General features: G+C 37.8%; 1 protein-coding gene across 3 annotated transcripts; it reads right to left on the reverse strand.

Annotated features, from left to right (window-relative positions):
- Positions 1 to 1,081: 1,081 nt before the first annotated feature.
- Positions 1,082 to 23,389, reverse strand: CUNH11orf58 (chromosome unknown C11orf58 homolog). 3 transcript variants are annotated; one of them, XM_010615176.3, is made up of 6 exons: positions 23,174 to 23,389; positions 18,058 to 18,141; positions 14,753 to 14,813; positions 7,141 to 7,250; positions 6,220 to 6,412; positions 1,082 to 1,448 (listed from the first exon to the last, which is right to left on the reverse strand). In XM_010615176.3, the coding sequence occupies exons 1-6, from the start codon at positions 23,234 to 23,236 to the stop codon at positions 1,357 to 1,359; spliced, it is 603 nt and encodes a 200-aa protein (XP_010613478.1). In that variant the 5' UTR covers positions 23,237 to 23,389; the 3' UTR covers positions 1,082 to 1,356. The 3 variants fall into 3 exon arrangements, with proteins under 3 accessions (XP_010613478.1, XP_010613480.1, XP_010613479.1); XM_010615178.3 differs by having other exon boundaries at positions 1,373 to 1,448; positions 6,150 to 6,412; XM_010615177.3 differs by lacking the exon at positions 1,082 to 1,448 and having other exon boundaries at positions 5,901 to 6,412.
- Between the last annotated feature and the right edge of the window lie 3,957 nt (positions 23,390 to 27,346).

Consider the following 27,346-nt stretch of genomic DNA (forward strand, 5'->3'; position numbering starts at 1 on the left):
GGCTTATTCTATGCTGTCATCCCCTTTACTGTTTTAATATTACGACCTGAATGTACAACTGGTGTGTATCTCTCCTCGACCAGAATGAGAGCTTCACCAAAGAGGGCCTGATTGTGTGCACTGCTGTCCTCCCAGCGCCTGGAGGAGCGCATGGTATGCAGCAGGTCTTTACCAATATTTGTAGTTGACCAAGCAATAAAAAAAAAAAAATTAGCATGAGCTCTGTGTAATGATACAATACAGAAAAAAATAAATGGCAGATGAAGAACATTCATTAGGAATGCTGCCTCAAAATATTTGAAAATTTACAAAAAACTTCAGGATTTTAATCTCTTTTTTTTTTGGTACTGGGGATCGAACTCAGGACACTTTGCATTTGTGAGGCAGGTGGCGGAACCACTGAGCTAAATCCCCAGCCCAGGATTTTAATCTTAATGAAAGATTATAAAATATGAGCACACATCAGAAATACAACATATGATGCAAACAAGAATGAAATGTGAGCTGGCAAAACTAAGGGATAACATTTAAAAATAAAATAATCACCCCAATGGTGAATGTAAATGTATTGTATACCTAAAATGTACCAATAAAATAATTTAAGAAAGAAAAAAAAATGAAGACCAAAATGCAAAATAAACATTTAAAAATCATGTAAATGAAAATAAAATTCGAATGACAGAATACAGTGCTTGAATCACAGGGAAAACAGATAATAGGACTGACAAAAAAAAAAAAGATGACATGAAGAAAGGAGATGCAACATGCACATAATTGGCTTTTTTTGTTGTTGTTTGTTTTGAGACAGGGTCTCACTATGTCGTTGAGACTGACCTGCAACTCACTATTTAGCCCAGGCTGGTCTCGAACTCACAGCGATCCTCCTGCCTCAGCCTCCCGAGTGCTGGGATTACAGGCGTGCGACACCACGCCTGGCTTCATAATTGGAATTTCTAAAGGAGAGAATTCCATTTGTGTTTCATAGCCCTGAGAAACCTTGCTCACATGAAAAACGGTCAATAACAGGTTTTACAAACTTCAATCAAGCCCCTCAATTCTTAGAACTTAGGCCAAAAATCAGTTATCTTTCATCAAATTTATTATTATTTTTAATCTATCAGCTGACAATTCAGTTCTCTACCAGTTTTGAGGGACACCCACCGGTGTTAGTCTGTTTTCTATCGCCACAACAGAGTACAGAGACTAATTTTACAAAGAGGTCTGTCTGGGGGTGCAGCTCAGTGTTAGAGTGCTTAGCCCAGCACGTGAGGTCCTGGGATCAATCCCCAGCACTGAAAAACAATTTTTTTCTTACAGTTCTGGAGACTGGCAAGTCCAAGAGGATAGTGCCAGTAACTATTGGGACTTCTGTGCTGTGTCATCCGTGGCAGAAGAGGTTATGGGATGGCTGTGAGGTCTTGCCTTTCCTTCCTCCAGTGGGAGAAAAGCTGTGAAATGAGAAGCAGTGTTAAGGCAGATCAGTCTGAGTAAGCACACACGGACATACAGGCTTTGAAAATTCTTGGCTGAACTGTAGGAATGTGTATATTCTATTCTGAAAATTACTGAGTAACAATGTCAAATACTGCTAACCCATCAAGTAAGAACTAAAAAATATGTAAGTTTTTGGAAAACAAGTCTTTGATTTGGTGAAAACAGCTTTTCAGCATGGTACATCAGAGGTGGGTAGAAGCCACATTTACAGTGGAGTAAGGGAGGGAATGAAGTAAGAAGTACACAGTAATGGAAACAAGTTATTTTAGCTGGGTGTAGTGAGCCTGTGTATAATCCTAGCTACAGTGAAAGCTGAGGCAGGAGGATTAAAGGTTGAAAGGTCACATGGGAAAGATCCTCCTTCAGAATTTAAAAAAGGGGGCCAGAGATGTAATTCACTGGGTTCAATCCCCAGGACCACTGAAAATAAAAGAAAAAAGAAACAAATTATTAAAATTGGAATATAGAAGGTATGGAGAAGATTGATTACAGGTGAAGCACATGGTATTTGAAGCTTTTTTTTAAGACAGCACTCAGGATTGAACCCATGGTCTTCCCACTGAGCTACCTCCACCAGCGCTTTTTAAAACTTTTTATTCTTGAGAAAAGATTTCACTAATTACTGAGTTGCTTGAGCTGGGGTCAACTTGCAATCCTCCTGCCTCAGATTCCCAGAATGCCAGGATTACAGGCATGTGCTACTATATATATATTTTAAGATGAAAAATACCTGAACCAACAGAACAGAAAAGGGTCAGAAGATTACAGAAGAGGTTGAAGACTCTGAAGATAAGCAAAAGCACTAGGCTTACAAGGGATAAACAGTTACTAGCATTTATTAATCACATATAACCTACCTGCGCACTACACCATTTTACCCATTTGATCTAATTCCCATGATACAAGGTGGTTATTACTGTTCTGATTTTACTGATGAGGAAAGGAGTCTAGAGATCAAATTACGCTCAAGGTCACTGTGGTGGTAGAGCTGGGATGACTCAGTGCACAGTGGTACACTTGTCTGTGATTGTGGATTTGGTAAGTGAAAGTGCAAGGCGAATTCCTAACTGAAGGTCTCTTATTTTTTGGTGCTGGGGATTGAACTCAGGCTCAGGACCCTGCACTTGTGAGGCAGGTGGCAGCACCACTGAGCTAACTCCCTGGCCCTGAAGGTCTCTTTATTTAAGAGAAGGGAAGTTTAAAGAGGAGGGGAAGACAGTCATACATTTCAGAATAAAGGTTTACAAACTTAAAAATAGGAGGAGAGATGACTAAGGGGAAAAAGGGTAAGACATTGTTGAGGTCAATTAGTATCAATTCATACATTTGCCCATCTTTTGCCAGAAGTAATCTGTAGGCGTTTGGCAAATTCAGGACTGGGAATTAGCAGGAAGGTGTGACATTTTGCACTTATTTGGGAGACTGACAGCAATGATCTAGAATTGATAGATCAATTAATTATCTAGACAGGGCTTATGAAGGTGAAAACTTTCACCTGACACGAACAGGTATAATGAAATAGAGTTATACTGTGACATTGTATATTCATTAGTGAAATTTCTAAACTAGTGAGTGATTTCAGAGGCAAGGCTATTTTTTGGATATGCAACAGTACACTGGATGTAGTTGTGATGGAGATGAAGTAATGGAACTGTCAGCCTTGTATATTAAGAAATAGCCACTGGAGCTAATCAGCTGAAATTTATTTCCAAGTTTAAAGACTACGACATAACTTTCTGCTTTATACTATGGGTCATTTGGCCCAGGGATTTAGCTCAGTGGTGCCACTGCCTACCTCACAAGCACAAGGACCTGAGTTTGATCCCTGGTACCAAGAAACAACAAAAAACTATGGATTAATCCCTCTAAAATTTTTTCTGTACTTTCATTTCTCTGAGGTTTTAAAATTCTTGAGTGGTTGTGGGTGTGTGGAGTGCTTGATTACCATGTGTGAGGCCTTGGATTTGATACTCCGCACTGCACTACACACACACACACACACACACACACACACACACACACACACACACAGAAAAGCTGCCTTTAAACTTTTCACGTAATAGTGTTTGACTATACAAACACTATTTTCTTATCCTCCCCCTCCAATTATTTTTAGTTCAGTATCATTACACTACACTGCCTAACACTGGTCTTTCTTTTCTGCATGTCTAGGGGTTGAACCTGGGGCCTTTGAACTGAGCTACATCCCCAACATCTTTTTTTTTTTTAAGACAGGATCTCATTAAGTCACTAAGATGCCCGGGGGTACGTTCTTCTTGTCTTAGCTGGGATTATAGGTGTGTACCACCATGCCCAGCTTCAGCCTCATGCCTAAAACAGTTGTTTAATTGTGGTGCCTGGACACTAGGCCACGTGGAACAACAGAACTAAACTTAATTCTAATCCTGAAATTTGTTAGTTCCCATATCACATGAATTAAAATAAGAAAAATCTCTATTTGGAGATTAAGATAAATGTTCATCCAATGTAGTTATTTTAGAAGGTGTTTATATGTTAAAACCAAGGCTTAAAGGCCAGGGATGTAGCTCAGTGGCGCTGCACCTGCCTGGCAAGCACAAGGTCCTGAGTTCAATTCCCGGTACCAATCAATCAATTAATCCAAGGCTTAAACAACCTGTTTTTAAGTGATGCACTGATGAAAATATTTGTTTTGAAACAATAGTGGCCTCTCCCCTTCCACTATGAGACATCACATTTTCATTTTCTAAATTAACTGTAATATGTAATCCTGCAGGCTAGATTATTTGAAAAGTCAACTGACGAACTGAAACTGAATTAAGCTGGCATGGAGGCCTTTAATACCAGTACTTGGAGGCTAGGGCAGGAGTTCAAGGACAGCCTAGGCTACATAATGAATTCAAGGCCAGTCTGAACTATACAGCAAGACCCTGTCTCAAAACACAAAAGGGGAGAGAGAGGCAGAGAGAGAGAGAGAGAGAGAGAGAGAGAGAGAAAGAAATGATATGTCTATGGCCATATTCCTTCAAAGGAAGTACTTGTTAAATGTTACACTGTCTACCACCTTTCACGGTATTTTAACCATTTAGGGTAGTACTTATTTCAAACAATGTGAAGCTGGGTGTGGTGGCCATTTTCCAACACTCTGGGAGGATGAGACAGAAGAATCACTGTAAATTCAAGGTTACACAGTGAGTTCAAGGCCAGCCTGAACTACAGAGTGAGACCTTTCTCAAAAATAAAACCATCAGGATTTAGCTCAGTGGCACCACCACCTGCTCTGCAAGCGCAAGGACCCAAGTTCGATCCCTGGTACCAAAAAATAACAAAAACCCCCAAACCAATGTGAGGAATTAAAATACCTTGGGGGTATAATAAAGACATAATCCAGAGTCCAGAATTCACCCGTTCTAGCTGCTGCACTCAACACATTCTAAATTAAAAAACAATATAGACAAAAAAAGTCCAACATCCCAAACACATACTATCTAGTTGTATAATAGTTTAGGTCACAAATAAGTTTAACTCATGTCTTTGAACTTGTTACTAAGAAATATTAAGATTTTGGTACCATGCATTCAAATATCCCTGGGATGTATTTGTGTTAATCAACTATATCACAGTCAGATAATTCTAATCTTACCCCAACAGAAGCAGCAATAAATTAGAAAGTAATACTTCTTTAGTATTAATCAAAATAATAGTACTGTGATAAAAGAATTTGTTTCAGTTTCTTATTCACTGAGCCCATTCCTCATTTTTAAATAATGAGGATAAAGGTATCACAACCAAATATGGGAAACTGCTTTCTCTTTATTTAGACCTTAAGGAGAAAAAAATGAACTTTGGTCACATATTACCTTAAAAAAAAAAAAAAATCCAGTTTTACATATTTCTAAGTAGATAGGACTAAATGATCAGAGAAATAATTTCTTCTGTAAAAACTGGCCAAATTTTATCAGAAATATCTAACATACAGTGTAATTCAAATTATATAAAGACTGTTTGGGATCATAACATTCCAAATATATGACAGTTGTATTTTCAACCTAACAGGTATTAATATACTTGTTCTCATTACTTTGGTCCAAAAGAGAAGAGTTGAATCAGTAAGAGTAACTAAGTATCTTTTGCCAATAGTACGGGCAGCAGAAATATTCATGGCAAGTAGTTCTACTTTAACAAAGTGTAAGTAAGGAATATTTTTCATGAACATCTCACAGTATCACATAAACTTTATAAGAGAAAAGTATAAAAGGAAAAAAATGAAATAGCTACCACAAACAAAAGTATTCCCCCAAAATTCATCTGCAGGGGTAAAAAGGTGAGGCTAGAGGGCTGATGATGCTAATATGAAAGGAAGTTGAGTACTGTATTTATTTCTCATTTTATACAACTCTTGCTCTTTAACCAAAATTCATGCAGGGGTAAAAAGGTGAGGCTAGAGGGCTGATGATGCTAATATGAAAGGAAGTTGAGTACTGTATTTATTTCTCATTTTATACAACTCTTGCTCTTTACAAAAATGGTTATAGTCATGCCCATAAAAGTGTAACCCATGGCATTTGAAATCAAACACTTTGTAATTATTTAAAAGGGCCTTTTTAAAAATTATAATACAAAGGTCTGTGCTCTATAAGCAGTTCTCCACTGTGCATTATAACAATAAGGCTTACTTTTAATACAAAGACTAAGTGTTGGGGAGTTATGAACCACTGGATTTAACAAACATCATTTTATAGTTGCCTTTTGCATCTTTTTTGTTTTTGGGATCTTCCACTTCATCAGGGTGCTCAGTAGCTTGGAGTTCTTCAGCAGATTCTTCTTTTTCTGACTCTGAATCACTTTCAGAATCATCTGGACTTTCAGGATCAGGTGAATCATCATCATCATCATCATCATCTGCAGCCACATCACCTTCTCCATCATGATCTTCTACCTAAAACACCAATTAACAGGTGCTTCTTAAAACCAGTCTTAGCCAGCCCACAAACTGGGACCTTTCCCCAGTTTGACTTTGTCAAAGTCTTTCAAAAAAGCCTGCACCCTAACTATGAGGTTAGCAGTTTTTAGACTGCATCATAACCAGAGGCTGACAAGGGAAGAACTCAGCACTGAGGATCAGAGATCCCCACGGATGTAAGTGAGGAATCCAAAGATCACTCATCTGTCTCCCCTCCTGGGAGTTTGAAAATAATTTACTTTCCCCAAACAGTATGTTTTAGTAAAGTAAAAAATTAAATGATTTTTATATGGAAATAAGTTTCAAACATTTTGTGTATTATGTTACTTTGGAGTAATCAGTAGTTACACATTAATTCATAACATGAAAAGAGATCACTTAGGAAATAACTGAGAACTCAAGTAGTATTTTAAGTTATATATTTTATCTAACTTGTGAGCATGTAATTCATGCCTATTAAAGATGTACTGTAATGATTGAGCAGAATTTACATTAGGCTGATATTACAAAACACAGTTTAAAGTTCTTAAAAACATCTTTTGCGCTTATCTACAGAGACCCAGTTGGTTGATAAGAATATTTTAAATATCTCTATAAAGACAGTCTTCTACATTAGGATTCTTGGTTGCTAGGTAGTACAAAAGAAACGATGTCAAACTGAAACTGGTTATCCTCCCAATCAGTGAAAACAAGTTAACCACTACCTCACTGAAGCCAAGTCCACAATGTCGTCGATATCTTCCTGATAATTTACTGTCCATACTTTGCTGATACTGAGACTCCAGTTCTTCATTAATTTTCTTGTCTTCTTCCCCTGCATGTCCATTTTACTTTGGTTATGTTTCAGTCAAATTAATAAAAACATTTGATTACACAAAAAACCCATTATAAAGATGCTATTATATTCAGAGCTGAATTCTCTAAATGCATTTAATTTTATAATGAATTCTGCAGATAGCTTTCATACCACAAGTGGTTACCTAATAAACTAAATAATTAAGAGATACATTTATGCTTAGTTATTTAAAAAAATGACTTTTGTTACAGCTGTTTAATGACTGATCTGTACTTTTTTTTGTTTTGTTTGTGAGGACTTACTAGGTAGTTCAGGATGGCCTTGAACTCAATATGTAGTTGCAGGCCAGTCTTGAACTCTCAGTGATCCTCCTGCTTCAGCCTCCCTAATGCTGGGATTACAGGCATTTACCACCATGCCCAGCTATGACTATACCCAAGTCATCTAAAAATAAAACAAAACACCCAAAACCCTTCCGATGAACAAAAGCATCTGTTTCTAAACAGAAATAGTGAAAAGGGCTGAAAATGGTGGTGCACACCTATAATTTTAGTACTGAAGAAGCCAAGGCAGGAGGATCGGTCAGCCTAAGTTGGAGGCTGTCCTGCACTACACAGTAAGTTCAAGACCAGCTTGAACTACATAGCCAGACCTTGTCTCAAACAAAAAGTGAAAAGGTAGGCAATCTATTTAGTGAATGGCTAAGGGAAAGTGACCTCGTATTGGCTCTCCTTTAGGCCTGCCTTAGCTTATTATTAGCTAACTGAAGCAATATCAATTCAAAACGATTGTTACATCATGTAACATGTATATATATATTTAATATAAATATATTCTGCTGTATGTAAGTTATGAAACAGAATACGAAACAACTATCCATGGACGCACTACTCTGGAACTAGAATTTTACCATTATTACTGGAGTTTCCAGTGCATAATGTATAAGCATACGTATGAGAAATTTCAAGTGTTAATCACAAATGGTAAACTATATTCATAAAGCTCTTAATTTTAAGGGTAAATGAAGTGGTTAAAACCTTTTTCCATTATGCAAGACTCACTTTTTGCCTTATGTAGTAATGTAAATCAATTTGAAACAAATCTCTAACACTAAAAAAATGAAAGATCTATTAATTTATAAAATACTAGATCAGCATGAAGTTAAACATTTGGGTTAAATTTAAACTAGGACATTGTGCTATTATTAATGATGTGCAAGATTAATGCCATTTTTAAATGTTATAGTTCCCATTTTTAAAATGCCATTTTAAAAACAGGTTAAACAACAGACTGACAAAATTAAAATTCATGTTCAGATTTTATTGAAATAGTTTCCAAATAAATTAAAAAACAGGAAATGCTTATTTCTAAAGACTCTAAAGCCTGTTTATGTTATATTCTTCAAAGCTTTCAGAAAAAGACCATAAATAAACTTAAAAAAAGCATAATATGCCAACTATAACATACACTAATTAGTACAAAAGAGAAATGTCTAAAATTTTTAAAAAGTCTATAGATATATCTGGCAACATAAAACCATACTCTAATTAAAATATATTTATTTATTTTTTTTGAGACAGGGTCTCACTATGTAGTTGAGACTGACCTGAACTCACTATGTAGCCCAGGCTGGTCTTGAACTCATAGCGATCCTCCTGCCTCAGCCTCCCCAGTGCTGGGATTACAGGCGTGCGCCACCACGCCTGGCTTTCTGCATCAGTAATAATAAAGACTGAGAAGGGCTACTTTTTGGTGAGAATATCATATTTATATATAGCAGCATCTCTAATCTTGTTGGCAGCAGAGACCAGTTTCACGTAAGATATTCTGTCCATTGACTCAGGGCATGGGGTGGTGGTGGTGGTTCAAGCACATTACATTTACTGTTCACGGTGTTTCTATTATTATTACACTGTAATATATAATGAAATAATTAGACAATTCACGACAATGCAGAGTCAGTGGGAACCTTGAATTTAACTAGATGGTACCATTAGAGGGTGATGTGAGACAAGACACCCAAAGTCTGTCATTATGTCCAGTCTACCACAAAAATCTGGTTTTAGTTGCTATCACTGCAGAAAACCCTGCTTCACAAAAATAAGATTTTGGAAATGGAAGCAGGCTTTTCAGCACTTCCTGGCAATCTCAGGACATTTCCACCTGGGCTTTCATCCAGAATGTGCAAAGATTTCATGTGGTCTCAGATGTACTTTTTAACATGGCTCTCATGTACGATCTAAAGAATGATAATGCTGCTCCAACACAAAGTCAGTTCACCTGGTGTATTGACAAATGGCTCAGGATCCATTCTCCCAGTTGTGTGGGGTAGGAGAGTTCTGTGGTTGGAGGCACAGCAGTCGTCAAACTCATGAAAGCTGAGACACGTGATCATGCACCAGCTGAAAGATAGCTGTGGCTCAGTCTCTTTCAAAAATCTCTGCTAGGGCCAGGGATTTAGTTTAGTGGTTTTGTCGCCTGACTTGCAAGCATAAGGACCCAAGTTCGATCCCCAGTACCAAAAAAAAAAAAGAAAAGAAAAAGAAAAAAAAGAAATAAATTCTCTGCTAATGTTTGAGAAATGTCCAAAATCCCAGTGCTTATTCATTGCCCCCATAGTTCCAGTGTGGCTTTAAATAGAGCCACTTTGTCTGCCCACTTGAACATAGTCGTTGTCTCCTGACGTGGCAGACTGAGTTTGTTGAGCAGGGAGGACATGTCACACGAGTGACCAAGTTCTGAAATCCTTTCATGTCTTAGAGATGCACTACCAGTGGTGTCTGTTTTTCTAAGAGAAGCCTCTGGAGTGGCTCTCAAAACTCAGAAAATCGGTCTGGTATCTACAACTTTAGGAATCCACCTTTCTCTTTATAAGACAAAATGTGTGTGCTCTGTGTGAACAGGACATGTACCTCAATGTAGTTGATAATTTTAATCACACCCTGCAGGCGTTAAGTTCGGGTAACATTTTTCAGCTGGCCACCATTCCTCTGTGGATGACACAGTGGGAAGACTCAAATTCAGAAGTGACCTCTTTGAACCCAGTAGTGAAACCAAGAAAGCTGTCCCGCTGTGACGGCCCCTCCATCTTTGCATATTCTGACACAAAACGACCAATTCAATTTTCTGACCTGTAATCAGAGACTTGAATACTCTGCAGCTGTGATGTTGGTTAGCAGTGAAAGTGCATGTAACATAACCTCCTGCATACCCTCCTGAAAGTGCTATTGCACACAAACAAGCGTTGTTGCCTTGTTGTCAGCATCAGTAAACTCATCAACCTGGACTGCACAGCACGGGGACTCGGTGACTCATTAATCCTCTCTAACAGTGTGCCTCAGGATCCTCTGCTGTGTTCTCAATTCATCTCATGATGGTGCTGTTCGAAAGAGGAACGTGTGTCACCCTGTGGACTACAGCTTCTGTGGTTGCCTCGGCAGCACATTCACTAAAATCAAACTACAGTTTCTCCCAGCAGTTCGTGACAAATGACCTTATCAGCAAGCAGGATAGACTCTTCCAATAGCAGAGAAGCTGCTTAGATTTAGCAATGCGATTAGCCGCTGAGAATGATGCTCTCAGTGAGGACACATTTGATGAAGTGGAGGACTTTGACAGTTGCTTCTGTTCATTGTGTTCGCATTTTTTCTTGTGCAAGACTCGAAAGGCTTGTCTTTTAATGCAGGGTGCTTGGTCTCCATGTGGTGAAGCTGTTCTGTTGAAGGTTTCATGCGTTGGATAGCTGGTCATCACATACTATACAAAGTGCACTTGGAGAATGTGAATCACCTGTTGCAATGAATCCATAATTTAAGTAGGACTCTTGGTATTTTCTTTTAACTCATGAGTTCCCAACCCCTGGACCACAGATGACTACTAACTGTCCATGGCCTGATAAACTAGGCCACCTAGCAGGTAGTAATGGCCAGTTGAGAGAGGATTCAACTGTCTTATAACAGATTCCCATAATTTGCATTACCACCCGCATTCCATCTCCCATCAGATCAGAAATGGCATTAGATTCTCATAGGAACACAGACCATGGGAGGGATCTAAGTTGCTAACTCCTTGTGAGAATGTCATGCCTGAATATCTGAGGTGGTTGTGCTAGTGTTGGAGAGTGGCTGCAAATACACATTAACATGAGCAGACAGGACTGATGCACAGTGAGCAAAATAAATGCACTGCTTGCAAACTCCTCTCAAAACAGTGAGTTGCAAGTGAAAAGGAAGCTACATCTGGTGGTAGACTTTATGGAGGCAAGAAAGCCAATGCACTTCAACTGCACAGCTGCATCTGGTGGCAGGCTTTACGTCAGGATCTGACGCTTATTTTAGTTTGCATGTGGCCTACACATTTTATTTACCATTTGAGTCCCTCTTCCTGCACTGCACTTTTCTCAGTAATAATTTTGGTAAGGACACAAGCTAACCCTAGCCATTTGTAGAAAGAAACTGTATTTTCTTGGAGAAGGGGAAAAGACCTAATGATGAGACAGCAGAAGACTTTAGGAGTATCAACAAAAGAGGCTGCAATTAAAAGAAAATACCAAGAGTCCTACTTAAATTATGGATTCATTGCAACAGGTGATTCACATTCTCCAAGTGCACTTTGTATAGTATGTGATGACCAGCTATCCAACGCATGAAACCTTCAACAGAACAGCTTCACCACATGGAGACCAAGCACCCTGCATTAAAAGACAAGCCTTTCGAGTCTTGCACAAGAAAAAATGCGAACACAATGAACAGAAGCAACTGTCAAAGTCCTCCACTTCATCAAATGTGTCCTCACTGAGAGCATCATTCTCAGCGGCTAATCGCATTGCTAAATCTAAGCAGCTTCTCTGCTATTGGAAGAGTCTATCCTGCTTGCTGATAAGGTCATTTGTCACGAACTGCTGGGAGAAACTGTAGTTTGATTTTAGTGAATGTGCTGCCGAGGCAACCACAGAAGCTGTAGTCCACAGGGTGACACACGTTCCTCTTTCGAACAGCACCATCATGAGATGAATTGAGAACACAGCAGAGGATCCTGAGGCACACTGTTAGAGAGGATTAATGAGTCACCGAGTCCCCGTGCTGTGCAGTCCAGGTTGATGAGTTTACTGATGCTGACAACAAGGCAACAACGCTTGTTTGTGTGCAATAGCACTTTCAGGAGGGTATGCAGGAGGTTATGTTACATGCACTTTCACTGCTAACCAACATCACAGCTGCAGAGTATTCAAGTCTCTGATTACAGGTCAGAAAATTGAATTGGTCGTTTTGTGTCAGAATATGCAAAGATGGAGGGGCCGTCACAGCGGGACAGCTTTCTTGGTTTCACTACTGGGTTCAAAGAGGTCACTTCTGAATTTGAGTCTTCCCACTGTGTCATCCACAGAGGAATGGTGGCCAGCTGAAAAATGTTACCCGAACTTAACGCCTGCAGGGTGTGATTAAAATTATCAACTACATTGAGGTACATGTCCTGTTCACACAGAGCACACACATTTTGTCTTATAAAGAGAAAGGTGGATTCCTAAAGTTGTAGATACCAGACCGATTTTCTGAGTTTTGAGAGCCACTCCAGAGGCTTCTCTTAGAAAAACAGACACCACTGGTAGTGCATCTCTAAGACATGAAAGGATTTCAGAACTTGGTCACTCGTGTGACATGTCCTCCCTGCTCAACAAACTCAGTCTGCCACGTCAGGAGACAACGACTATGTTCAAGTGGGCAGACAAAGTGGCTCTATTTAAAGCCACACTGGAACTATGGGGGCAATGAATAAGCACTGGGATTTTGGACATTTCTCAAACATTAGCAGAGAATTTATTTCTTTTTTTTCTTTTTCTTTTCTTTTTTTTTTTTGGTACTGGGGATCGAACTTGGGTCCTTATGCTTGCAAGTCAGGCGACAAAACCACTAAACTAAATCCCTGGCCCTAGCAGAGATTTTTGAAAGAGACTGAGCCACAGCTATCTTTCAGCTGGTGCATGATCACGTGTCTCAGCTTTCATGAGTTTGACGACTGCTGTGCCTCCAACCACAGAACTCTCCTACCCCACACAACTGGGAGAATGGATCCTGAGCCGTTTGTCAATACACCAGGTGAACTGACTTTGTGTTGGAGCAGCATTATCATTCTTTAGATCGTACATGAGAGCCACGTTAAAAAGTACATCTGAGACCACATCAAATCTTTGCACATTCTGGACGAAAGCCCAGGTGGAAATGTCCTGAGATTGCCAGGAAGTGCTGAAAAGCCTGCGTCCATTTCCAAAATCCTATTTTTGTGGTAGACTGGACATAATGATAGACTTTGGGTGTCCTGTCTCACATCACCTTCTAATGGTACCATCTAGTCTAAACAAATTCAAGGTTCCCACAGACTCTGCATTGTGGTGAGTTGTCTAATTATTTAACTATATATTTCAATGCAATACAATAGAAATATAGTACACAATTAATGTAATATGCTTGAATCATCCCCTCCTCCCCCAGTCTAAGGAAAAGTTGTCTTCCATGAGCTTTTCACTTGTGCCAAAAAAAAAGGTTGGAGACTGCTGTTTAAATGCAGCTTTCTTTTTGATGACAGTCTTAGAATCTTCTGCTGTCTCATAGTCTTTTGCCCCTTTCCAGTGGCATTTGTTTTTTACTCAGTTTGGCTAGGGTTAGCTTTTGTACTTATAAAACTGTGACTGAGGAAAGTGTGCAGTGTGATAAAGACGGAAAGACTGAAAAAACTGTTGAAATAATGGGTGGGCTACATGCAGACTGAAGTATGTGTCAGATTCTGACTTAAAAGCCTACCACCAGATGTAGTTTGCCACTCATTCATAAGGTTTTTTTTTTTGTTATCAGGGATCGAACTCCGGACCTTGCACTTGTGAGACAGGTGCCGGCACAACTGATCTAAATGCCTGGCCCTCATTCATGAGGTTCTGAGATCAGTCTTCAAGCAACTGATTTATTATGGTTTCTGTGCATTGAACCTCTCTGCTAATGTTAATCTGTATTTGCAGCTGCTCTCCAAATCTAGCACTACCACTCAAGATTATCAGGCATTAGATTCTCACAAGGAACATGCTACTTAGATTCCTTACATGTGCAGTTAACAGTAAGCTTCACGGTGCTATGAGAATTTAATGCCATTGCTGATGTGACAGGAAGTGGAGGACGGGGAGCTGCCGTGGATCAGTCTTTGTTCAGTCGCGTGCTACTCACTTCCTGCTGTGTTGCCTTGTTGCTACCAGGCCATGGACTAGTAGTGTTATTAAGTTTGTAGCCTGGGGATTGGGAACCTATGATTAAGTATATACTCTCCTATCCTTTTTAATAAAGTAACAAAATTTGATACACTACATGACATGTGACATTTTTATCCGTATGACACATATAACATGTTTTTACATAAGAAATTTGCAATGTTAATGACTAATACATCTCTATATAGAGGAATATTGCAAAATATGTTTTAAGTATTTCATATATCAAATTTGGAACCTCCATTTTAATTATACTTTACTTTCTTACCTGTTCGGAAATGTGATGTTGATTTGTGATCTCCTATAACAAGACGACCAGTGTGTTCTTTCTATAAGATAGAAAATGTATTAGAATTTGAGACTATAGCTGGGCGTGGTGGCACACACCTGCAATCCCAGCACTTGGGAGGCTGAGCAGGAGAATCTCTGTGAGTTTCAGGCCAGCCTGGGCTACATAGTGAACCTGAAGCCAGCCTGAATTATATAGTGAGACCCTGTCTCAAAAAAATTATTATTTATTACATTTATTTATTAATAGAAACTAGCCCAGCCTTTGAGGATATAATGAAGGAAAAGGAATAAATAAGATCCTCGCTTTTATAGACCTTAGATCCTAGGGAGGGCAGTGAAAGGGAAGGGAAACAAACAGACACAATGAATATATAAATTAAAGAGTGGTAGGGCCGGGGATTTAGCTCAGTGGTTCTGCCGTCTGCCTCTCAAGCACAAGGTCCCAAGTTCGAGCCCTGGCACCAAAAAAAAAAAAAAAGGTAGAAGTAACAAGTGCCATTAAGACCACAGAGCAGGGCTGGGGGTTGTTCTGCCATCTGCCTTGCAAGCACAAGGTCCAGAGTTCAATAGCCAAAACAAAAACAAATCCAAAAAATGGCCACACAGAGCAAAGTAAGGGTATAAGGTATAAAGTAGGGGTAGAGGTCAGATCAGAATTTTAAATGAGGTGGGTAGATAACTAGAAAATTAAGTAAAACTAAGCATTTTGTTTCCTAAAAATCCAGTTGCATTTCCAGATGCACTAGGACTTTTACAGACAGAAACAGATGATTTAGGTAGATAAAATGAAATACTTAGATTTATAATGTACAAAGTGATAAATCTTTTAAAATATATAAAAAAATCATTACTACTTTTTTGGTTGCTGTGAGACAAAGTCTTACTCTGTATTGCTGGCTGGCTTTGAATGCATTACTATAGCCCAGGCTGACCTCAAATTTGTGATCCTCCTGCCTCAGCCTCCCAAATTCTGGGATTATGAGTGTGTGCTAAGGCCAGCTTAAAAAAAATTATTTATAATATGTTGCAACCAACTACCTGGCTCTTTACTATCAGACTACAATAAACTAATCACAACTTGCTAGAACAAAGTTTAAAACGATCTAATACTATAAAACATCAAAATAATTTAATTCAAAGTCACCAACCGATCATGTATATTTACACACACACACACACACACACACACACACACACACACACACACACACACTCTGATACACTGTTCTCATTTTATTAGTGTAGTCCACCCTTATGTGTGGTACTGGGTATTGAATTCAGGGCCTTGTACATGCTAGGGAGGCAAGATCTCATTAAATTGCTTATGCTGGCCTCAAACTTATGATCTTCCTGCCTCAGCCTCCTGAGATGCTGGGATTATAGGTATATACCACTGTGTTTGGCAGTCCAGTCCACTCCTAATGGTTCATATTTAGTCTCATACAGTAAAGAATTTATTAAAACAGACTGAAAGATTAAACAAGACTTTCTTTGCAAAGCAATCTTAACCAATTATCTGTGACTACATACTAGCAAATCTTCCTATTGTAAAACGGCCAATATACTACTTAAAAACTTCAATCATATTATTTTACGTGTCATTAACACATGCCAATCTTGTACTCTACCACTGAGTTACACCCCAACACCTACAGCAAAGAATTTAATGTACATTATAGCCTATTTACTGGTAGCTAAATTTTATAGTAGAATGTTCTAATTACTTGAAAAGTTTTCTTTCTACTAGTTGAATATGCCCTTAATTGTTACTTATTTCGTGTATCTTAGCCAATCTTTTTGTATGAATCAAGAAAAACCTCAATCTGTCTATGACAAATAAATTATTGGGAAATATGAACTAATGAGGTATTTTACAAATTGTTCTCCTTATGTAAATTTTTGTATTTCCCATGACCTCTACCTGCAGCCCCACTGCTGTAGTCTAACTTTTCATTCTTTGAAACTGAAATCAATTTCAGATTAAAATCAATTTTATCTCTGGGAAGCTATTTTGAACTGCTAAGCCAGAGTTAGCTGTCCTTCCCTGTGATTCCACAGCATTATGTGCACGGTTCTCTTATAGCAATGATAATTCTTTATTGTCATCAAATTTCCTCCATTATAACATGGCTCCAAATGCGTTTTGTTGATCTGTGATCCCCAGGACCTGGCATATGGTAGATAATCAGTAATTGTTGGTTAAATGCATGAGTGCATTCCCACATATAATAAAAACAAACAGTGGAATTTCATTTTAAGGTAGCTTTTCAGAAATAAAGCTTTTCAGGCTGAGGCAGAAGGGTTTCAAGTCTGAGCCCAGCCTGGGCACCTCAGCAACTTAATAAGATTCTATCTCCAAAAAATAAAGAGGGCTTGGGATGTAGTTCAGCTTGAAGACCTTGGGTTTGATCAGGGCCTCTGAGCAAAAAACAAAACAAAACAAAACAAAACAACCCCAAAAGAATAAATTTTTAAAATGTCTTAAAATTCTATTTCTTTCAAATTACTTTGTAGGGAAAGTACTGTGAAAATGTTATGAAAATAAGTTTACTTGCTTACAAAAAATGAATATCCAGAGATCACTGTATTTTTAAGTAAAAATAAGCTGCAAGGAAAAAGAAAGTTTTTTTCAACAATTAGTAGCTTTCTGGCACTTGTATTTTTATTTTTATCTTTTTATTTTTTATTTTTGGTTTTTTGAGACAGAGTCTCACTATATAGTTGAGACTGACCTGGAACTCACTATATAGCCCAGGGTGGTCTCAAACTCAGAGATCCTCCTGCCTCAGCCTCCCAAGTGCTGGGATTACAGGCGTGCACCACAATGCCCGGATGGCACTTGTATTTTTATACTTTACATCAAATTAAGAGCTGTTTCAAAATATACTAAACAGTCTTAAAATTAGGTCTTAGTTCTTGGCTTCTAATTCAAGGGCTGGAGAAAACTACGAAATACAACAAATTTTTGGTATCAGCTCCTACAAAGTAATTGCCCAGAAATAGCTTCTATCAAAATCACTAGGCTAACAGACAGCAAATCATAAACTTCCATATCTCTTTTCTCTAAACTATCTCCAACCTTAACACTAGAGGCACGGAGAATTCTAGAAGTAGTTCAGAAATAGTATAAATTTTAAGCACTAGGTCAAGCTGGATTTACTTCACAAAGAAATCATGCCAACAGGAAAATGTGATCCAAATGTATTTAGTCCGTATGACAATGTAAACAAAAAAGCATTATTTTCACAGAAAAAAATGAGCTGCATACCATATGATGCTTACCTTTCCTGCACCCATAAGTCTGAGAAACTTTTGTTTTCTCTCTTCACTGCCCAAGTCTGCTGCCTCCCAGTTGCTAGATCCAAGCTGGAAGAGAAATTAGTCAATGTTTTTTTGCACAAAAAAGTACTGAAAAATTTAGTCTACTTAAAATTCCAAGTTTTTCTTGTCAGTTTCAACTATTAACAGGATTCCTCACTCTTGCCTAATCTAAGTATATTCTTCATATTTGAATTAAAATATATTCCTTTTCTATTACCTCAGGATAGAATACTTCTTTTCCACCAGAACTCTGGGTCTCAACAATTTGCATGCTTCAGAATCAGATAGTAGGTTGGTCTGTGTCCCCAGAATTTCAGTATCAGGATTTGAGTTTCTAACAAATCCCTGAATGATGCATATGCTGTGGGGACTATACTTTAATACACACTGCTAGAGCCTTTTGAAGGGGCCTATATCACCTAGAACTCTGAATCAAGGTTTCAATTGCTAGTTTAAATTTTAAAAATTCTGGCTTTAGTGATACCCTAAGGAACAGCAACCATTAGGATCTACTGAACCCAACTGTAATTTTTCAGTTTCTTTTCAGCAATTCTGTTTATTAGAACTGAAATGCCATGAATTCTTTCTTAAAAGTCTCCAAGGAACAAAGAGAAAATTTATTTTCTAAAAGAATTTAGATTAAGACTCATTTTATCTTGTAATCAATAGGTCCACCAGACACTTTCAGACATCTAACAAATACTACAGAATCACAGTTGACTATTTTTCCCTCTATCTTGAAACAAATGTACAAATGAGTTCACTACAACTCATCAATTATTCCCAAACAAGCTAAAAACAACTAAAACAATAAGAAACTAGAATGCTGGAAGACTTTTCTCATTATATTGTATCCCAGTTATTACATCATCTTGCAAGAAGAAACCTTGTTTTCTGCTTTTAGAATCCAATGATCACAGAAGAGAATTTACAATTTTTCATTTTCCACTCATAATGGCAAAGAAAACTGACAAAGGCATTTTGCAACTATTAGACAAACCAAAAAACAAAAAACTTCCCAACCACCACTACCAACCCCCAAAAACCAAACGAATGGGCTGGGGATTTAGCTCGGTGGTGCTGCCACCTGCCTCACAAGTGCAAGGACTCAAGTTCAATTCCCGGTACCAAAAAACAAAACCAAAAACAAAAATAGATGAATGCAAAATGACAACAGTATCACAGGCTAAAAATCAGGGTGAAATTAACCATGTGCAAAAATCTCAGACCAGGAGTCTTTGGATGATGCAACACTAGATGACTTTTCTCTCACCCAAGAACCAATGTGAGACCCCAAAAAGAGACAAGAAATATGGTTCTCTCATGGGGAGAATCAGTCAATAGCAAGGACTTCATCTTGCAATATTTTGCAATAGAATTTAGAATCACCTCACTTTTCTTAAAGCACGTGTAACTTTTACTTCATCTTTTATGAATGTGCAAGCAAAATTTACTTGATTTGGTTTGTAAGTGGACAAACACTGAAGAAGGCAGTATGTATATAAAGGTGACTGAAAGGAAGAAGATTCAGAAATGAAAACATGCACTGGACTGGTCATTCTGAGTTTATAATCTAAAAATGAAAACATTCTGCAATTATGGAGCAAAGATGACATATACCTTTTAACACGAAATTGTAAATAACCACAGGTTTTAAAAAATGCAAGTTATTAGCCAAGTATGGTGTCACTCCTGTAATCCCAGTACTCAGGAGGATGAGACAAAAGGATTACTCTCTTGAGTTTGAGACCAGCCTGGGCTACAGTGAGTTTCTATCCTAGAATACATAGTAAGACCTTGTCTCAAAAAACAAACAAACAGGGCCAAGGATTTAGCTTAGTGGTTCTATTGCCTGCCTCGAAAGCACAAGGTTGTGAGTTCAATCCCCAGTACCAAAACAAACAAATAAACAATCAGGTGTATTTTGCATGCAAATCCAAAAATTAGAAGTAACAATAAAGCTAAAATCTATTAGAACTAGATATGAAATCTTAAATTTTATATTCTAGGTTCATCCATGACAGATGATGAACAATTAGGTATATTGAGAAGTCATATGTACCATGAAAATCAGAAAAATGTAAATAGAAATTTCAGTTTGCTATTGTTAAATTCAGATTAAAATTCCTGATGTCATTTTTCACTACATAAAATTATTCATAAAAGACTAAGAACTTCTTTTCCTGGGCATAAGAATTAAAGCACTTGTACTACACTGGACCCACTGTGGTCCTCCTAAATTCTTTTGGTGGAAGGGATTATGTTTTCATAATTTTGGCAACCTAAGTTACAAATCTCTACTTCTTCCCACATGGCCATTCATGCCTTTTAATAGGTCATTCAGTTTTTAACCAGTTCTGCTTGAAATTTTTTTAAAAAGTGCTAGTGATAGTGACTCAATTTCTAAATTGCACTAAATCACTTGCTCTGTGAGCCTAGAATTGCTTGACATTTACTTAGTTTAAATTCCTTATCTACAAAGACAAGAGTTCTTTAAAAGACTGTCTTAAAAATACTATCCTAACTCTAGTGGGGCATGGTGGTGCAAGCTTGTGATCCCATAACTTGGGAGGCTGAGGCAGGAGGATTGCTGAGAGTATGAGGTCAGTATGGGCTACAGAGTGAGTATAGGGCTAGCCTGAGCTACAAAGGGAGACCCTGCCACAGCCAAAAACAAACAAAATAGTAACTCCAAAGAACTGTATGCAGGTTGAATATCCCTGAGCAGCTGCGAAATCTACAACTTTGAGTACCAAAACGCTAACAAAGTGGAAAATTCCACATATGACCTCCTGCATTAGATTAAAACAAAGCAAACTAAAAATAATGTATAAAATTATCTTTAGGCTATGTTTTTTTTAAATTGTGTATGAAACAAATGAACTTCCCATTTAAATTTGAGTTCTAAGAGATCTCATTAAATGCAAATATTCCAAATTAAAAAATGAAATCTGAAATCCAAATCACTTCTGGTTCTAAGCACAAGGGACATTTGTGCTGAGATACACAGATACATGACTGTTTTACATCTTATAAATAACTTTTAATTTACATTCTCTCAAGATCCCATTACAGCAGTCGATAACACGAAGGCAGATATGTAGATGACTTGCCTCATTTCTCTTCTCATAAATCCTCTACTCTTTTCTACATCATAATGTACATGACCAAATCAGATAGGATCCTGAGAATACATACAGACTACCATTACAAATTTCTAAAAAAGAACTTTCCAGATTCTTTATTTCTATTAAAAGAGCAAAAATAGGTTGGGGCTGTAGCTTGGCGGTAGAATGCACGTTTAGCATGACCAATGCCATGAGTTCAATGCCTAGCATTCCTCTACAAAAGTAAACATCTTCATAGTATTTTTATATAAGTAATCCTACTTCTACAACTTCTAGTCTTATTATTTTAAATAATTGTCTTAAAGAGCAAATACCTTGCCAAAGTGTTTCATTCTGAAAAGCATAAGGGTGTCTGATAGATTATTAGAAGTTATATACTATTCCAATGAACCTCCCCACTCTCTATAATTTCTCTATTCCAATCAAAACAATGAAATTATTAAGGTATATTCATCCTCAATATTCTTTACTATAGAACTATAATAAATTTTCTTCAATGCCTATCCTCATATGATACTATTTACTTCTTTTTTTTTTTTTTTTTTGCCAGGCAGGCACAGTGCCACTGAGCTAAACCCCCAGCCCACTAGTTAGTCCTTCACTGTCAGCACTTCCCTCCAGTTGTATGCTGTGCCTCAATATTTACTTTAATATCACAAAATGTTTGGCTACCCAAAGTAAGTGTGAAGTATATGAGCAAAAAACCCCTTCAATTATCTTTTCAATGAAGTGGATGTTCATTAAAAATGGTTGGCACGTTACTGTTGGTTGACATCTACAATTTCAAAGGCTACTATAAAGATATGATTTTTGAAATATTTAAAAATCCAGAGATCTAAATGCTAGACGCAGGGAGAACAGAAAGCACGAATAAACATTACGAGATAAACATTCATCCCCCAAATCTTTATTGATACTAATCTTTCTGCAGAGTTAAAATTCCTTTAAACATTCTTACTATTCTAGTCTCCCTCCACCTTCCACCCAAAGACAGTGTAGGTCCTAGCACTATTTCATTATGTACATAATAGTATTCCATGAGCCCTTTATGGTTCAGAGATATCTGCGCTACAGAAAATTTAAAAATTAACGTTTTAAATACGTAAGTTAGTCAGACGTTCCTCTCCATGCTCCCTTCCCAATATAATTTCCAACCAACGTTCCCAAGGCATCTATTCATCATATGAAGGACCTACTTTCACGTTTATAGGTTACCTACAGTTCCCATGACACTGCACTAGAGCTAGGACACATATACCACAAAACATAAATACCATAGTTGTGAATTCCCAACACCTGGCACAGCAGTCAATATTTAATTGGTTACATAAGGGATGGTTTGTTAATTTAAACTCACAAGGTTTGGGGGGGGAGGCGAACAAGATGTACTTAAAATCAAAATGGGCTTCTACATCTGTCTTGGACCTCACATTATGCCAGAACCAAATTACAACCCTGGACCGTTTTTCAGTTCGGTACTGTTTTCCGTTTACTCTTATGAGTAAAGTCAAAGATCACCCCCAAGAATACAGTACACTGCAAAAATAATCCAGGCAGGAAATTTTGTTCAAATTTGCACGAACGTTTCGCTATTGCCATAGAAGCATTTTAAACCTTAAAGAGGAAGGGTCTTGCCGTCTCTATCCTAAGCAGAAAAGCCTAAGAACCCTGCTTCATCAGTATCCCCAAACCAAGTGCCATAACCCTTATTAAACTCTTTCATTTCTCGACCCTCTCATATTTCCTTTCTCCATCCCAGTCCTACGCAGGATTCCTGCTCTCAAATTCTCCAGAGCTTAATTAAGAAAGAGCGATATTTCCCAGTTAGCCTTCTTGTTCCTCCCCGCTCAGGACTCCTCCGGCGCTTCCTCCACCTCCATCCACCAAGCTCGGCCTACCCCAACCTTTAGTAGGCCTCAACCCTCATCCATTCCGCCATTGTTATTTACATCGTCGTCTGGGGAAGCTGAACGCTTCACCCCATGCGGGTGAGACTCCCTGGCAGCGCTCATCGTTGCTGGGATCTCCGCAGGAAATGCTGAACACGTTCGCTGTTCTCCTCAGGCCAGACACCAAAAGCCACCAGCCTCAGCAACGCCGCTCCAGAACGCAGAGCCCCTCGGGCCTTCTCCGCCACAGTCGTCACCTCTGCGGCCGCTAGTCCGCCTCCCGGAGCACTCTGGGAGTTGTAGTTTTCTATGTCTCTTCATACTCTCCCGAATAAGAGACAGGTGGGGACAGAAAACTACAATTCCTAGGAGGCCCAGTGGCGCGGCTCGCACCGTGCGGCGGGATTGCGCGCAGAGTCCCCGCCTTCATCGGTTTATAGAAGCGGCTTTCCGGCGGGTTGGGACTGAAGTGAATGTTAGTGTGGAGCCTTGTCGCCCCTGAAGGAAGCTTAGAGTGATTTTCACATTTTCTGTGAGACACTACGCCACTGGCAGATGCACCCGTCGTAGTTAAACTCCTAGCTTTAATGTAATGTTTGAGGCTTACTCAATATCCAAAAAACATTTTTTTAAAAAAATGGCTTCTGTTACTCCGGTGTGTGTGCTCTATTGCCTGTAGATTTCTAGAAGATTCTGATGACTATCTTGTTATTTTTTCATACTGAAGTGAGTTCAATATAGTGTTGCTTGATAGTTAATTGGCTATTCCTGAGACTGTGGTCCGCCTGAGAGCCTTCTAGACCGCTTTCCGCAGGGCTCTGTGGTGAGGTCGGTGCCTTGTCTGTGCTGCTGCTGTGGGACAGGCTTTGTACTGTTGGCCTTCGCCGGGTGAAGTTCATTTCTTCCTGGAAGCCCTGCGTATATATGTATTTAAATTTTTTTTTATTGGAACGAATTTCTCATAAGCTGTTTTAAAGTGTAAAGTGGTATTTAGCACATTCCCTACCTTCTGCAACTCTTTATCTCTTGTTCCAAGTCATCTATCATCTCCAGAGAAACTCTGGTGCCCATTTGCAGCCCCTCTACAGTGCCCACCCCTTCCAGCCTGGAAATTGCTAACCTATTCCAAAAGGCATGACGATACTGTTCTGATACTGGAAACTTAACTCCTAGTTTTAAGATGTCTGCTGGGCAAGTGTTCTATTTAATATTTAGCCACATTCCAGCCCTGTGGCTGAGTTAGTAACCAGGTCTGAACCTAACTAATAGTCTTGTCTTCACTCTGGAGCTTTCTGACCTTGATTAAAAAAAAAAAGTTGTTGTTTTTTTTTACAGTGAAAATCACTAAGTGATGACAGTATTTTTTTTTTTAGTACCAGAAATTGAACCCAGCCACCTCACCACTGAGAAACATACTCAGCCATTTTTAAATTTTTGAAAAATTTTAATTTTTTTTTTGAGATAAATTCTTGCTAAGTTGCCCAGACTGGCCTTCAATTTGTGTTCCTCCAGCCTTAACCCCCTAACCTGGGATTACAAGCCACCATTCCATAGAAGTACTGTACATATTTGTAGAGAATTTCAATGCTAAGTCTAGTCTGTGAAACATTGCTTTTTAGCTTCACAACTTAGCAATTACTCTAGTTTGCCTGTGTAGAAATACTACTATTTCCCCATGTTTCGATGACCACTGGACTATATACATAGAACTGTATTTAGTTCTTTAATTTATGCAGTCATAGATCTGAATTCTGTTCCTTTATTTTGGAGGCAGAGGAATAGAGTAATAAGTGGGATAATATGACAAATCTTAATATAGGGCTATATTTTTAAGCATTGCTAAGCAAAGGGCACTTTAATCTTATTTATGTAGTAGGAATAAACAATAAAGTAGTAAACTCATGAGAAGAAAAAACACTTTTTGGAAGTAGTTGCTCATCTTAGCCAGAATTAAAATATTTTGCCTACTTACTTCATAATTCTACTAAGGTTCTATAAATGCGATTCTAGTGATACTATATTTAAGTTACCGAATTTTCTTTTTTTTAAGTTACCAGAATTTTATAAGGTGGATTACAGTTTACCTCCACTGAGTTTGAAAGACTGTGGTATATGCAATTTAGAATTCTTAGCTATAGTAACAATAAAATGAGATGGCTGAATAGCTACTTTAGGGTACTGAAACAATCCTAAAATAAAAAAGACTATCAAGGTTTATAGTTACTAAGTAACTATAAATATAACTCTAACTTTATTAATTAATTGGTGAAAGTCCAGAAAAGTTTAATGAGCTAGCAACATGTGTTTTATTTCTTCACCAGAATTGTTGGCACATGGATGACTATCTTCAAGTTACTGTAAAACAAAAATCTCAAGCCAAAAAGTAACATAGGAATAATACAGACTGGAACATTTGATCAGATTTTACTCAGTTTCATATTCAGAAGAGTATAGGTAAGTAAGAAATTATAGAGTATAATAAAAATATATGGATCAGAAACACAAAAGTGCTCTTCCTTTTCTAAAAACAAAAAGACATTTTGTCACAAATAGGACTATTAGGGATGGGGGTTTAGTTCAGTGGTTCCGCCACCTGCCTTGCAAGCACAAAGTCCTGAGTTCAATCCCAGTACCAAAAAACACCCCCAAAACAAAAAACAAATAGGACTATTAAATACCTTATCAGGATTGGGACCATTCATTTATTCATCTCATTTCTGTATCTTTTAAAACAATGCCTGCCACAGAGTAGTTAGTGTGTAAATTTGTACTACCTCAAATATTTTGGGATGAACTTTGATTATATATGTATATATTTGATATGTATAATATATATTTGATTATGTGTTAAGTAAAGAAAACTTTAATAAACATTTCTAGAGGGTACATAAGAAAGTGACACCATGTTTTCTGCCTTCAAAGAATTTAAGATTTAATTGTAACAATTTAAATTCATTGCACCACTTAGCAAAATATATCAGGAAAACTTGTCAGAGACTTGGAAATGGACATAAGTAATTACCAAGTTATTTTTCAGGGGAATGTTGAATGTCTATGGACCCTCTAGGGATTATTTCATACTAAATGAGCATACACATATGTTTAAAAATATATAGTATGCTATTATTTACAATCACTCTTCTATGCAATGGCATACCAACACTTTTTTTTTTTTAGTGGCACTGGAGATTAGACCCAAAGCCTTCACACTGAGTTATATCTCCACCCCATCCTACCCCACCCCATTTTTCTTTTTAAAATTTTGAAATGGGATCTTGCTAAGTCAGTAGATTGCCCTAGTTGGGCTCAAACTTACAGTTTTCCTCCCTCAGCTTCCCAGGGTGCTAGGATTATTGGCTTGTGCCATCACACCTGCCTGAAAATTTCTTACTTTTACCTAACTTTAAGTTAGTGTTAATTTATTAACCTATCCCCATTACTCCCTCACCTACTGTTCTCCCCAGCTTCTGGTAACCATCATTCTATTCTCAATTTCTATGAGATTATTATTATTATTATTTTTTGGTACTGGGCATCAAACTTGGGTCCTTGCGCTTGCAAGGTAAGTGGCAGAACCATTGAGCTAAATCCCTGGCCCCTATGAGATTAATTTTTAAAATATTCCATGCAATAGTGAAATCATTGATACTTGTCTTTTTTTTTATTAATTTTTATTGAGTTTATTGGTACAGTCTAGGTATACCATACAATTACATTCATCATTGGGATTCTGTACCTTTACATGACAGGTCTTGATTCTCATTTTTTCCCCTTGTCCCTGCCCTCCCTTCACCCCCTCCTCCCTTCCCCATTTACAAACACTTTATTTCCATTTTTTCATTTTCTCATATATTTTTCCTCTCCCTTATTACCTTTTCCCCACCCTTCCCACTTTCCCTACACCTTTAGCCCTTTACTTCCTATTTCACATTATTAATTATCTCATTAGGATCTTGTGTACTATTATAGTTTTTCACACCAGAGAAATTATTCAGTATTTCAGTTAAAGAAATGTCTATATGAACATTAAAAATAGGGAATCCTAAAATAAAACTAAAAAGGAAAGTAAAAGGGAAAAGGCAATGATGTAACATTAAAATAATCCTTAATTCTGAAGATGAAAATGGTCCTTGAACATATTTAAGTTGCTTCTTGCTCTTGTAGTCTTATATTATTCTCTTTTTTTCATTTTTTAGAGAATACTTCATTAGTTTCTGTAATCAAACCCATGTA

The sequence above is a fragment of the Fukomys damarensis genome, unplaced genomic scaffold, assembly GCF_012274545.1.
Source record: "Fukomys damarensis isolate Sample0158 unplaced genomic scaffold, DMR_v1.0_HiC HiC_scaffold_16, whole genome shotgun sequence".
NCBI lineage: Eukaryota > Metazoa > Chordata > Mammalia > Rodentia > Bathyergidae > Fukomys > Fukomys damarensis.

Bases quoted from the DNA above. Each gene is read 5' to 3' on its own strand.
- CUNH11orf58 (XM_010615176.3), bottom strand. From the start codon at position 23,236: ATGAGCGCTGCCAGGGAGTCTCACCCGCATGGGGTGAAGCGTTCAGCT. The intron at 18,142-23,173 runs GTAAATAACAAT...TTTCTCTTCCAG, and splicing joins CAGCTTCCCCAGACGACGAT to CTTGGATCTAGCAACTGGGA. The intron at 6,413-7,140 runs GTAGTGGTTAAC...TTGGTGTTTTAG, and splicing joins GTGGACTTGGCTTCAGTGAG to GTAGAAGATCATGATGGAGA.